The sequence below is a fragment of the Talpa occidentalis genome, unplaced genomic scaffold (genome assembly GCF_014898055.3).
Source record: "Talpa occidentalis isolate TD23 unplaced genomic scaffold, MPIMG_talOcc4v2.1 talOcc4.9, whole genome shotgun sequence".
Taxonomy (NCBI): domain Eukaryota; kingdom Metazoa; phylum Chordata; class Mammalia; order Eulipotyphla; family Talpidae; genus Talpa; species Talpa occidentalis.
Window position 1 is genome coordinate 24207436 of NW_023605305.1, and position 14051 is coordinate 24221486.

The window sequence follows — 14051 nt, forward strand, 5'->3', positions numbered from 1 at the left end:
AATTTCTCGTGTCCTGTCCAGGAGCACCACTCTCCCCATATCTCAACATGTTAACTAAGTTCTCCAAACCCCATCTTATTGAGTTTTTAATACATAGGCACAAATGATTAACTCATTGGTCATTGGTGATTGAACTCAGTCTCCAGTTCTTCTCCCACCCCCAGAGGTCAGGGGAAGGGGCTAATGTTCCAACCCTCTAATCACATGGTTGCTTCTACAGGCAGCCAGCCTCCATCCTTAACTGCTTTACAAAATTCACCACATTCACATAAAAAAAGACATCTTGGGAAGTTTCCAAGGTTTGGGGAGCCATAATATATATGAGCTCATTGATTACCCACAGATGGGATTTCCAAAACTAATGCCATGTGAAAAGATATGAATCCTTTCCATATACTTCAGGGACTGTTTTTAGGCTCAAGGTCATCAATGCCATCATAGAAGCATTTGGACACTGACATCTAGAACATCTAATGTTTCTCGAGCATTTTATGAGAGGTAATATGGTATTATGAACAATCATATCAAGAAACCCTATTAAAATGAGGCACAAATCAACAAACTGCAATAGGACCCAGTGTGTATCACCTCTCCCAAGGGAAGTGTATTGTTTCCCCTTCTGTCTGGACTCAGAGGGAGGTTCTCCTAAGCCTTGGTTCTCCAAGGCTTGTTGCCTTGGATTCAGGGAAGTGCCTGGGGTCTTGCTGCAAATTTACCTGCCAGTCTCCCCCTTTTCTGTTTTGTATCTGAAAAACAAAATTTCTTGTTGGAATACTTATTGCTTTTGTTTGAGGTCAACAGTATATAATAATTATAACTTCTTTAATGTGCATGCCCTTGGCCCAATCACTTCTGGGAATCCCTTCAAAGAAGGATAGTGTGGTCTTCAGAAAAAAGGTTTAGCACTAAAGACAGTGTAGCTTTGTGTATCCACAAACAAATTCAATGTGAGCAAATTACTTGACTTTGTTGGGTGTCGTGGGTAAAATGGGGGTCATAATCTCTACCTGGAAAAATCAGTAAAAACTAAATATCTGAAATAGCAGCCTCTGCTAAGCCTGGCACAGAGCAAGTTTGTTCTCTGTGAGCTCACTTCCCCACCCCTTTCTTGTCTCATTGCATTGTAGTATATGCATGAATACATATGTGAGAACCTATATAGCTTTTATATTTCCACCACTCCCCTCTCAGTGGACTGAATTTGCTCAGAGACTGTACCTCTTCTCCCCCTCCTGAATGGTATTCTGAATAGTAGCTTTCAGGTGTTAAATGGTTGGATTCGCTTAACCTTGACCATCTTCAAATGTCCTTTCCTTGGTGTTAACCCATTGCCTCTCCTAGTTCCCTGGCATCTCAACCTGCTGTCCACTTTCAAGTGCAAGAGCCCCCGACTGCCTCCACGTTGGCCGTACCTGCCCAGGAACAGATGCTGGGTGAGTGAACCCCACATGCTGGTATAACAGGGCACCAGAGCCTAGTACTGACCTGGAAGCCAATCCTTCTTTACTGGGACTCCACCTGCATTTTAATCGGGTGTTTTCCCTCAGGAGAACGCTTGTTCCCGCTCATCCAAACGATGCACTCGAACCTGGCGGGGAAGATCACGGGGATGCTGCTGGAGATCGACAACTCGGAGCTGCTGCACATGCTCGAGTCCCCCGAGTCTCTCCGCTCCAAGGTGAGCGGGGCCCTGCAGCCGCAGCGCTGCTCCGGAGGGCTGCTGAGGTGTGGGCACTGGGGAGAGTGGTCAGCACCAGGCGAAGACAACGCTGGGCTTGGACACCAGGGCAGGGTGGGAGATAGGGGACTCGTCTCGCGTCACCGACCCCTGGGGGTCTCTCCCAGGTGGATGAAGCTGTGGCAGTTCTGCAGGCTCACCATGCCAAGAAAGAAGCCGCCCAGAAGGTGGGCGCTGTTGCTGCTGCTACCGCTCTATTTCGTTTCCTGCAGTGGTGTGTTCCCCTACACCTCGGGAGAAAGACAGTAAGGAAGGAAGAGCACAGCACAGGGAGTCCTGCTTCCACTGAGCTCGTCCTGACAACTTGGACAGGTAGCCCCAAAACAGGTCGCGCATGGCCCGAGGACCAGAGCTTATTATTCGGACACCAAGGGATTGGTCGAGGGCTGTTGCCCACCGAACAAGTAGCTTTGCTCGTCGCAGTGCCCCTTCACCCGCAGGCTCAGCTGTAGCCTCAGAGCCCCTGTCCCAGAGATGCGGACCGAAGCTGGAGGGGCGGGGCCTTGGAGCGGGGCGGGGCCTTGGAGCGGGGCGGGGCCTTGGAGCGGGGCGGGGCCTCGGAGAGGGGCGGGCTTAGCGCCGACTTCCGGCGGAAGAGCGCGGGAGCAAGATGGCCACTACCAAGCGTGTGCTGTACGTGGGTGAGCAGGCGCGGGCTCTAAGCGGAGACTGGGCGAACCGGACCCCGGCTGGGTCCGGGATTGGGGCGGGACGCGTCTCAGGACGTGGAGGGCTGCGAGCGTCTGTCTCGTTCGGATCTGTGGTTGTACTGCTTTGTCTTAAGGTTTGAACCATAGACGCGACGAACTTTTCCGTCTCCCTTCCAAGCCAGTTAAACCATTTAACAGGAACACCTCATCTGGGCTCCGAGCTTTGGTAGAGACATATTATGGACTTCAAACCCTCCCGCCCATTTATTTTGTAAAGCTTCAACGCCGCCCTCTGCCGTAAAGGAAGGGATGCCAGATCAGCGAGGTAGAAGTGACAGTAATTTCACTAGAATAGTTTGATGAGAGATTTGATGGGGACAGACTATGATGACATGGACCTGGGTGCAAGGGGAAGTAAACCCTCCATCTGGAGAGTGAGACCAAAACTTTCAGGATGTGGTGAAGACGCAGTTGATAAGCTGTCATCAGTCAAAGTTGGGACAAGTGTGTTTACTGAAGGGAAGCAACAAGAGCAAAAGCCCAAATATGTGAAATAGCCTTACGTTTGGAGGCAACTGGGTTATGTTGCGGGAAACTCAGGGAATTCGGGAAGCAAAGAGAGAGAGGCTGAAAAGATGGGTGAGACTCGGTTTATGAAGAGCGTGTGTACGCTGCTAGGTAGTTTATACTTTATTCAAGCAGTGGGAAACCTTTGAGGGTGTTAAGTAATGGTTTAAAATCTGCACGTTCCCAGGAACATTCTAGTTGGCTGTGTGGAAGAGAGGGTGGTCTGTTAAGAAGCTCTTGCAGTAATCCTGGGACTAGATAAAGGTCTGAATGAAGGGTGAAGCTAAGAATGTGCTTTATGAGTATGGGTGAAGGAGTAGATTAGATGGGATACTTACTACCCATCTACCAAGTGTATGCTGTACGCTTTTCCATCCCAAAGACTGGATGGAAAGACCCCTCCCCTTGGTTGTAACATGCTAACTGGGCTGCAGGAACTTCTCAAGAGAATGGAGCACAATGAGTCAGAAGTCATTTGGCTTCTTTGCAGGAGGACTGGCAGAGGAGGTGGACGACAAAGTTCTTCATGCTGCATTTATCCCTTTTGGAGACATTACAGATATTCAAATTCCTCTGGATTATGAAACAGGCAAGTCCTTTTAGTGTTGCTCATGTTCAGAATCCTGCTAGGAAAAGAATTTAAAACATTGCTTTAAGTTGTATCACAGTGCATTCTAAATGGTATGTATGAAAGTTCAGGAGGGTACATGACAGTGATTGTGATGCTAAAGGATTATTCTGAGGTGTGATTCTGCATTATAATGTATTTTGCAGAGTCCTATCTATTGGGTTTGAGATAACACACAATTTCAACATCCCAGTAGGAAAATGGTTTTGAGTTGCATGGAGATCTGACTGATATTCCAAACTACCCCTGGGTATCCCACTGTACCTGCTCCCTTAGGCAGCTGTACTATTAAACAGGGCAACAGATAAGCCCAGCCCCAACAGTGGGTGAGATCTTGGCCTCTTTACTTATGGATACATTTTCCTTTGATTGGCATGCATTTGCAGGTCAATTTTCTGTTTAACCTTTCTTGTCATTTTTAATATTGGTGCTAAGTCCAGTTTTATCATCAACCTTGCAATTGTTAGCAAAGCTTTTAAACTTTCTGGACCTGGGATCTTTATTTGTAAAACACAATAAGGCTGTATGGTCTCTAAAGTTAATCACCTAATTAAATAAACACTGTTGTGGTTGGCCTTTCTAGTTAGAGCAGCATTTTCCTGAGGGTAAAGATTATGCATCCTTACCCATGTTTTAGGTTTCATGCTTTATGCTTGGTTGATGCTCAAGATGGATATTTGGAATGAATAATTGGTAGGTTAAATGACTTAATTTTTCTCTCTGCCTTGCATGCAAAAAAAATTTTGATTTGATTTTGGTAAAAGAATCTAATGCTTATTTTACTTATTTTTATTTATTTATTTTTTTACTTATTTTTAATTCCAAGTCATGCTTATTTTAAATATTAAAGTATAGTTCATTATGTAGCTATGTTCATTAAAATACAAGATTTAATATTGTTTGAAATGTCGCTTAAACTAGGAAGAATGAAACAGTGAGATTTCTTCTTAAATAACATTTGGATAGAATTCCTAGTGTCTGGTTGTGGTATGAGACTGACTTCATTTTCCTTGTGACCATCTGTTTCTTCCCATTGTCCCACATGGTAATTACTTGATTTCACTTTCCCTTTTTTCAGAAAAGCATCGAGGATTTGCTTTTGTTGAATTTGAGTTGGCAGAGGTGAGAAAATTTCATGTTACCTATGCTATGTTTAGTCTTTGGCTTATGTTATTGTTGTTACTTATTACAAAGGGAGCTGTTCTCCATCTGGTTAGATTTCTGGGCCCTCATACTGTTGCTTCCAGACTGACAAGAAGTGCTGTTTGGAGGAAAGCTTACCTCACTTAATCAAATTATGGACTGTGATTATCATTACAGACCTGCCAGGTCCTACCCTTCGTCTCTGCAGAGCTCCTGCAGCTTTGCTCACAGAGCACTTCCCTGGCAGCGCTGGTGATTATTCTTATGCCTTCCAGCAGGTAGCAAATTGCTGTACCACCATCTCTGAAGTCAGTCAGAAAGTGCTGTTTGTTAGACATGTGCATGGCCTATAAAGGAAATAGAGAAGTAGCTCTTTTCCTGGGGGCTTTGCTTTTGAGTAAGTGGTTAGACCCCACAAGCAATATTGAGTCTCAAGCCTCAACTTGTCCATTTTCTGTTCTTGGCAGGATGCTGCAGCAGCTATCGACAACATGGTATGATTGGGAGTTCTCCTTACTGAAGTTGCTTTTTGGCGGTACAGAGGATGCTTATTCATACGTTGGTTTGCTAAACCTCCAAAGTTACAAGGTTGCATGGAAAAGTGAAAATTGTCATCATGTGAAAATATTTACTGTGAATTGATCACTTATAAAATCATCCTTTCTCTACTATCTTTCCCCATTTAACAATAATGTAAATCCCAATCATCCTTGTTGGCTAATTGGCTAACCTCTCACTGACTGCTCATGTCTAAGATAATAAATTGTAAACACAATGCAAATTGATTGCCCAGTGAAGCTGCATATTTTGCAAAAGAGACAGCAGTTAGTGAGAGGTTAAGCCAGTTAACAGTTGAGAAGAGAATTTCATTGGGGATGGTGATGGGGTGCGCTACTGATGCAGATGATTTGACTATCATGGAGAGGTCCTTGGGAAGTGCTTGAGTATTTGTGCCCTCTTTGAGATCTTATCTTCATATCACACATGAATCATAATGATGTCATGTACTGTTGATAGAGTTTTGCTCTATATTGCAGTATTTGCCTAAATACTGCAAAGTGATCAGTATATAATACATTTTTGTTGTACAAATTAGTGCATAGTTAAACCTAAATTTTAACTATAAGAAAATTTCATTATTTTCAGTTTTTTGGTTTTTTTTTAAATTTATTTATTCCTGCATACAAGAACCGGGGTACAGGCCAGATGTGCATGAGGGTAAGAGGATTCACCAGAGACAGAGTGGGGAACAGAACAGGCAGACTGACCGAAATATACTGCTGAGGGGAGCAGCGGGCGAGACAGGAGAGGTCTGCTGCATCATGTGGGTATCTCCGCAGCCGGCTGGGATTGAACCTGTGCTGCAGAGGCTGCAGACAGCTTCACAGCACTGCGCTCAATTGCCTGTGCCACCAGGGAGGCCCTCATTATTTTTAGTTTTATGACAAAAAAGTTAACAAGCAAACCTTTCATCAAACATGCAATTAGGAGCCTTCCCCGGTAGTGCAGCATGCTTGGAAACTGCATTTATTCTTGTAATTTCAAAGCATCCTGAAACCAGAGTTGTTTTTGGTAGCTTAGACTTGTGTTGGTACTGAAAGAAAGGAGGCGTGTGATGATTCCAGAAAGGAAATTCTCTGCAACCCACGGGCTTCTTTGTAGTGGGTGCATAGTTTTCTATTAAGGGCCTAAGGATAACAAATCATGAGCGTGTTTCAGATGTATCAGAAGCAAATGATAAGCTGTCTGATTCTCTTTTAACCTAACAGCTGGATTTTTACACTTTTCAGAATGAATCTGAGCTCTTTGGACGGACAATTCGTGTCAACTTGGCCAAACCAATGAGGATTAAGGAAGGCTCATCCAGACCAGGTGAGTGGGCGCAACCCCAGATTCCCCATCATGTCCTCTGGCTGGGCCTTAGTTGCATTGTAGTCTCTTTATTTGGAGGTAGGCACCAAATGCCATTCCTATTGGACAGTAGAGGATAGTTCATGTTGGTGAAGGGTATCACCATCATTGTGAATAAATAAAAAGAGTTTGAGGTTCTCAGCAAGCCAGGGTGATTGTTTCTATCCTGAGAGAATCCCAGCCTGATCTTGTATCTGTCCCAGTTTTCTGACACTCCCTTCCTGGGGTGTTCCATCATGGTCTGGACCTTCCAAGGCTTCCCCTTTCCCTTGGGCATGGCCCTTTTAGCCCTGCTGAGAGCTGGACTCAAGGCTGCCTTCTCAAGGGGGACTTCCCTTGGGGTCCCTGTAGCGGAACCTTTTGGCTGCGAGGACACACAGTATGTTTTACTTTGCTGACCAAAGCAGCTAATTAGCGCTTGGCTGGTAGCTTGAATTTCTTAACAGTTATTCATTTCTTTCCTTTCAGTTTGGTCAGATGATGACTGGTTGAAGAAGTTCTCTGGAAAGACTCTTGAAGAAAATAAAGAAGAAGAAGGGTCAGAACCTCCCAAAGTAGAACCCCAGGAGGTGAGACGGAAGACATGTCAATTCCAAAGACAGGCAGTGCTTTCCATGGGAGACTTTTGCTTTTTGTTTGTTTGGTTTTTTTCCCCAGTTTTAATGTAATTTGCAAATAGATATACAAAAGCAGAGAATGGAAAATGAACTCTTAGTACTTGGTGAAGGTGGATTGAGTGATTTAAGAAAGAGCGTTGGGTCTCTCATCCTTGTGCTCTGAGTCATGTACTTCTGTGCTCTGCTCAGATTGATTTGTGATCGCTGCCAACAAGGAGGAAGCCTGGGTGAGGATAAGCAGTGATTGCCCCCTTCACCCTCCCAACCAACCCTCCTCTTTTTTTTTTTTTTTTTTTGTTGGGCCCTCGCCGGCAGCTGGGGAATGAACCAGCGCTGCAGAGGCTGTGGGCAGCCTCGCAGCCCAGTGCTCAACCACTGCGCCACCAGGGGAGGCCCACAACCAGCCCTCCTCTTAACTAAAGTGTTTGGCACCAGGTTCACTGGGGTCCAGTTCCTGTGCTGTCACAGGGGCGGCAGGACAGGGTGATAGTGCCTTCCCTTCAGTCTGTACATGGGGTTCTCCCTCCCTAGGACAACTGCCTGGCACTTTCTCCTGACCCTCAGTGTGCTTCTCTTGGCCACTTCTCAGACTATGAGCCTGTACTCCTCCTAGATATCTCCTTGCCTCTTGGTATCTCTATTCTCTCAGCCAGAACAGTAGAAGTCATACTTTGGTTTCATGCAGCCTCTCCTGTGCTATGACACTCCTAGTCCTGAGCTCCAGACATTCCTGCTACAAGTCTCACAGACAGCTTAAAGTTGCCTAAAACAGACTCTGCCTTCTCTAATCCTGTTTTTCCCGTCTTCTCAAGCTTGTTCACTTGTCACCATCCATCCACACATTGACCCAAGTCAGAAATTCCAATACCAAGCAGAGCACGACCTAGGTAATTTTAGGTCGTCCTAGGTCCCTCTTTAAAATTAAACAGACATCATCATGTCCTGATTTTTTCCTCTGACGTCATCCTTGAATTACTCCTCCTGTTTGCCCCATTGTCCCAGGGAACCCAAGGTAGCCTCTGGTCTCATTTAGATAGCCGCTTTAGCTTCCTAACTGGCCTTTGGCTGCAGTCTTGCTCTCCTCCAGTCTGTCATAAAGACAGCTAGAATGATCTCTGTAAAGTAAAAGACTGATCATCTGACTCTCCTGCTGAGAACTTTCCCTGGCTCCCCATTACAATTTTCATGGCTTTACTTCCAGAGGTGCTAAGTTCCTGACTGTCCACCTTGCCCATCACATCTCCTCCTGTCCACATTGCATCCCACTTGACACTCAGTAAAATCAATCCTTGTATTTCCCCTTGTTTCTGTGTAAGGTCTCAGGTGATTAATACTTTTGTGTCCTGAGGCAGTAGCCTTTGTGAAGATGTATTATGCATGTTCTTAATGAAAATGTGAGGTGGGGTAATGTGAGTAAGAGCATGGGGGTGAGGATTTAGGTTTGAATTCTAGCTTTACCACTTACCGCCTCTGTGCCTTGGAAAAGTTACTGAACCTTACTGTGCCTCACTCTCCCCATCTATAAAATGAGGCTGATAGTGGTACTGTTGATCTCAAGAGTCGTCGTGAGGGTTAAATGAGCTAGTATATATAGAACATATAGAATAGTACCCTGTACATGGCAAAGGCTATGTATTTGCTGCACCACTGCTATTGTCAGCGGCAAATAATGCTATCCTCAGTGCATTTGTTAAGCTGAACTATAAGCAAGTTAAGAACATAAGATTCCTCTCTATGGAATAAAGGTAATGACTATATTAAATGTTTCTGTGTCTTCTGATTAACTTTGTCTCCTCGGAGCACAAAGCACGATATCCTTCATTGTCACCTGAGTGCTTAAGCCCAAGCCAGAGGCTACCCTCCTTGCTCCCATCAGAGCCAGCCTGTGGCTGTGCAGGGCTCTGCATGCAAAGAGTTGTGGTGTGCATGAGTGGGGCAGCTTAACTGCACTAGTGGGTGGGCTCCAGCTGGGGTTTGAAGATGTTGGGAGTTGTATTTTGTGGGCCTGGAAAGTGCTGTTGTGTGCCTGCAGGGCAAGTGGTGAGGTGAGGAGGCTATGGGTTGTGGCGTGGAGGTCTCCTGTCCAGCCAGGTGCTGTGGCCCTGTCTTCTGCCTTCCCTGTCAGCATCACCTGCAGCCTGCTCACTGTGTGGGTTCTGGGTGTGTTTCCCAAGCAATGATCTCCTACTTGGGGGGGTAGGAGTTCTCTCTAATCTAGCGGTTTCTTCCGTGCCCAGGGAGAGCCCACTGTGAAGAAGGCCCGGTCAAACCCTCAGGTGTACATGGACATCAAGATTGGGAACAAGCCGGCTGGCCGCATCCAGATCCTCCTGCGTTCAGACGTCGTTCCCATGACGGCAGGTGAGCCAGACTCTGGTCAGGAGCACGGGGCTGGTGGCTGAGCAGTGAGCCTCCCCGTGGTTCTCGCCGTCTCAGTTCTCATGACCTTGACGTGGTTCCGACCTGAGTTGATTTGAAACACCTCAGATCCTGAGCTCTCGTAACTGATGAGTCAGACCAGGCATTACTGAAGACTGCTCTTGTTCATTAATTACAAGTAAATTTGTATTCATGGTAAAAAAAAATAAATCATACATATATTCCAACAATACAAGGCAATAAATTAAAAACTTAAGCTTTCTATCTCTACTTTTAGACCTACTGTCTAATAGTCACTCTACTCGCTTTATTGAGAATTCCTTCTAGTTTGTTAAATATTGACTTCTAGTTATTTTTTTAAATCTAAATTTTATTATATAGTTGTATAAATTAAAAAAGTCAACTTCACAAAGCTTGCTCTAAGAAAAACAACAGTCTCCTGGAGCTGCCCCTTTGCCTCACCCGCCTCCAGTGCCTTTTGCTGCTCTTCACAGCCGCTGACTTCAACTGTCAGCTGGTTCTTTTCGGTTTTTATGTTCATATTGGTAGAACAGATTTATGTTGCTACTTCTGTTTTGTTTTTTTTTTTTTGTTTTTTTTTTTCAGTTTAGACATCTATTGGCATCCCACTTTGAAAAATAAGCTTTTTAAATCACCTTCCCTCCCCCTTCATCTTCCTTATACAGTTACTATAAGTTGGTTAGGCCATAGGTTATTACTCTTCCTTCTTGAACCAGAATCCCCTGTAATCCTTCAAGATGTCAGTATTGCAGAGGTTGAAAATGAAAATATAAACATTACAGAAATACAACATAGTTTTCATAGTCTGGTTAGAGATTTTGTTTCTTCGTTTTTTTAACCTGCGCCCTTTTCCTTTCTCATCTCCAGAGAATTTCCGCTGCCTGTGCACCCATGAGAAGGGCTTTGGCTTCAAGGGGAGCAGCTTCCACCGCATCATCCCCCAGTTCATGTGCCAGGGGGGCGACTTCACGAATCACAACGGCACAGGGGGCAAGTCCATCTACGGGAAGAAGTTTGATGATGAAAACTTCATCCTGAAACACACAGGACCAGGTGAGACCGATGGGTGGGTGGTGGCAAGGCGGTGGGAGGCTGTGCCAGATGAAATGACGGGTTGAGGGGTTTGGGTGGGGAGCCCCAGCTGGAGGAGCTCCAGAGCAGAGAGGTCAGCCTGGCTAGGAGTGGAGCGCGCTTGTTCTCACTCACACACACTTCCCCTTCACTCCCTAGCTTCTGTTCTGTGGCTGCCATTGTAAGCTCTTACTGCTTCCGCCCCACTGCCCCCTCTCTGTTAGATTGACCCAATAAAAAAAATCTCAGTGGTTGATCCCCCAGCAACTAGAGAAAAACACAGAACTGTCTCAGTGGTTGGCTTGAAGTGTATAGTTCTTCAGAGGTCCTTAGCAGCCTTACTAGCCTCTCCCATTTAATGCTGAGTCCTGGTCAGAATGATGAGCCCGTCCTTCCTTCAGTCCCGAAGCCGCCACCTCACCCTCCACCTCAGCTAGGCTGGGCCTCCTGCACCTCTCCACACATGCGTGCTCTGACTTCTGAGGACAAGGGATGACCTGTCTTCCCTCAGGCCAGCCCCTCTGCTCAGTTCCCACTCCTTCTCCCCTACTTAGGGACATGGCTTTTGCAGTTGTTCACAGCTGCCTTGTGTAATCCCTTTCCCTGCTTTGCCAGGTCAGTCCATCAGCGTAAAAGCATGCAGTGTCCATCTTTTTAAAAAAAATTATCCTTTGGGCCTCCCTGGTGGTGCAGGTGGTTGAGCGCAGCACTGTGAAGCTGTCCGCAGCCTCTGCAGTGCCGGTTCAATCCCCACCAGCTGCGGAGATACCCACATGGCACAGCAGACCTCTCCTATCTTGTCTGCTGCTCTCCTCAGCAGTGTATTTCAGTCAACCTGCCTGTTCTGTTCCTTGCTCTGTCTCTGGTGAATCCTCTCACCCTCCCACACATCTGACCTGTACCCCAGTTCTTGTATAAATAAATAAATCTTTAAAAAAAAATACTTCAAAAAATAAAATAAAATTTGGTTGTTAAAAAAAAGAATTATCCTTTGACTTCAATTTCCCCCTCCACTATCATTCATACCTCTCATGGTCATCACTCCTGGTCTCCTTTTTAGTCAAAACTTCTCAAAGAAGTTGTGTAGACTCTACCTCTATTCTCTCTGTTCATCTCTGCCAGACTTCTAGCCTTTCCACTGAAGCCATCTTATCAAAGATGCCAACAGCCTCCATCTTGTTAGGAGCCACCTCTTGGCCCTCATCTTATTCCACCTCCGAGCAGCATTTGTGTGGCTCTGTGTCCTGCATGGATGTGCTGAGGGCCAAGATGGAGGGAACTGATGTGGTCCTCTCCCCCAGGCCTGCTCTCCATGGCCAACTCTGGCCCAAACACGAATGGCTCCCAGTTCTTCCTGACGTGTGATAAGACAGATTGGCTGGATGGCAAGCACGTGGTGTTCGGGGAGGTCACAGAAGGTCTGGATGTTCTGCGACAGATTGAGGTGGGTGGCCGCCTGGGTCCCTGTGGGAGAGCTGTGGAGGGCTCATGGCTGCTTCCAGAGGATGACTGCTCCTGCTCGGGTTGGAGTGGGGTTTAGGGTGGGTGTGCCTGAGCTGCTCCTTACTCTCCACCCTCCTTATTGATTTCTGTTCTGCCTGAATAGGCCCAGGGCAGCAAGGACGGGAAACCAAAGCAGAAGGTGCTCATCGCTGACTGCGGGGAGTACATGTAAGACGGCACTTTCTCTGCATGGCTCCTGTATCAGGAGCCGTCGGGCCAGAAACCAGCACCTGAGTGTGTCCCCTTGGCAGCACGTAGGGGTTTGTGTCCTGGCCCTACCTCAGGGTCAGCTTGGAGCAGCTCCCTTGCAGGTGCAGCCTGGGCTTCCTCAGGGCTCTTCCCCAAGTTTGGCCCTGCACCCAGGAGCAGCTTAGGCATCCCTTGTGGATGGCTGTGCTTGGCCTTTTCCAGACTTTTGCTGCCAGGGCCTTTCCTGGGCCCACGAGTGTGGCTTTTGGATGATTCTTGTGGTAAAATAAATCTTAGTTCTTGTACTGCTGCCTCTAGCTGGTTCCTGGGGGTTGTCAGGGATTGCGTCTGTGGCTGAGCTGTCTCACTGAGATGGGTGGGTAAAGGCATAGAGCACAGCGGCCTCCTGCAGCTTTCTTTCCTCCCTTGGGTGGCTCCCTAAGAGGCCAGGTGAGAGTTTGCAAGGCCATTGTCAGGACCTGGAGCCAAAGATAGTAGGAAAGTGCCTGCCTTCTGCTGCCTGCACTCCTGATCTCATGCTGGCCAGCCTGATGGCCAGTAAGTACCCTTGCCAGTCCCAATGACTCGTGCTTTATTTGTCCAGTTTAATTCTACTGGTTTGTTAAGTGATATTTTGTATGTCAGAGTGCCTTCTATGCCAGGTGCTGTATTTTTTGTCAGGAGACAGGGGGTCAGTAAACCGTGTGGGTTTAACCCAGCCTGCTGCCTATTTCTGTGAATAAAGTTTTATCAGAACATGGCCACATCCATTTGTTTATTGTCGATGGCTGCCTCCTCACCGCAGGGGCGGTGTTGAATAATTGGCAACAAACACTATTGCCACAATGAATGTCCCACCATCCAATGGCATTCTTTAGAGAAACAAAATCAACAGGCTGGGTGTATACAGAGCTTTGTTTTAAGGAATTGACTCTGATTTTGTGGACCTAGTGAGTGTGAAAGCTGCAGGGCAGCCAGCAGGCTAAAGCCCAGGAAACAGTTGATGTTGCAGTTCAAGTTTCAAGGCAGAATTCCTCCCTCTGGTGACCCCAGTCTTTGTCATTAAGGCCTTCAACTGATTGGATGAGGCCCACCCACATTATGGAGGGTATTCTGTTTTTCTCCAAGTCCACTGATGTAAATGTTAATTACATCTGAAAAATACCTTCATGGCAACATCTACACTGGTGTTTGACCAAAACCTAAATGCTCTGCCCATGCCAGTGGACACATCAGTTAGCCAGCACAGTCCCAAAGCACTTGCTGTCCGAACCTTTACCAAACAAGTTTGCTGACCACCGAATGAGACAAGTGGTGCCACCCTGTGAAGAATTCAGTCTGGTCCTCCTGTGTGTAGCTATTTCCCCTCCGCGTAGTAAGCAGCCTGAGTCCCTCCCCTGCTGAGGGCCCTGTAGCCACTAGACACCACTCAATGGTTTGTGTTACTCAGACCATTCAAAATCTGCTGGGGTGGCCCTGCTGCCCCTGGCCTGGGGACCCCAGAACAACTGCTATGACTGATGGGCACTCTGGCCCTACTGTGCTACCCTACTGTGCCAGATGGGCTCCCAGTCCTTCGCTGAACTCCCTGTCCTACAGTTGGGAGGGCACTGCTCCTGCTGGGATGTACCCTG

General features: G+C 46.7%; 1 protein-coding gene across 4 annotated transcripts; it reads left to right on the forward strand.

Annotated features, from left to right (window-relative positions):
• Positions 1-2330: 2330 nt before the first annotated feature.
• Positions 2331-13867, forward strand: PPIE (peptidylprolyl isomerase E). 4 transcript variants are annotated; one of them, XM_037499833.2, is made up of 10 exons: positions 2331-2379; positions 3446-3544; positions 4662-4705; positions 5194-5220; positions 6517-6598; positions 7106-7206; positions 9492-9615; positions 10522-10707; positions 12027-12169; positions 12332-13865. In XM_037499833.2, exons 1-10 carry the CDS (start codon positions 2349-2351, stop codon positions 12398-12400), a joined length of 906 nt encoding a protein of 301 aa, XP_037355730.1. In that variant the 5' UTR covers positions 2331-2348; the 3' UTR covers positions 12401-13865. The 4 variants fall into 4 exon arrangements, with proteins under 4 accessions (XP_037355730.1, XP_037355731.1, XP_037355733.1 ...); XM_037499834.2 differs by lacking the exon at positions 2331-2379 and adding an exon at positions 2573-2713 and having other exon boundaries at positions 12332-13866; XM_037499836.2 differs by lacking the exons at positions 2331-2379; positions 3446-3544; positions 4662-4705; positions 5194-5220 and adding an exon at positions 5243-5261 and having other exon boundaries at positions 12332-13866.
• The last annotated feature ends 184 nt before the right edge of the window (positions 13868-14051 follow it).

Coding starts and splice junctions, on each gene's coding strand:
- PPIE (XM_037499833.2), top strand. CDS start 2,349: ATGGCCACTACCAAGCGTGTGCTGTACGTGG. Junction 3,545..4,661: donor TCCTCTGGATTATGAAACAG/GCAAGTCCTTTT, acceptor CCCTTTTTTCAG/AAAAGCATCGAGGATTTGCT. Junction 12,170..12,331: donor ATGTTCTGCGACAGATTGAG/GTGGGTGGCCGC, acceptor CTGCCTGAATAG/GCCCAGGGCAGCAAGGACGG.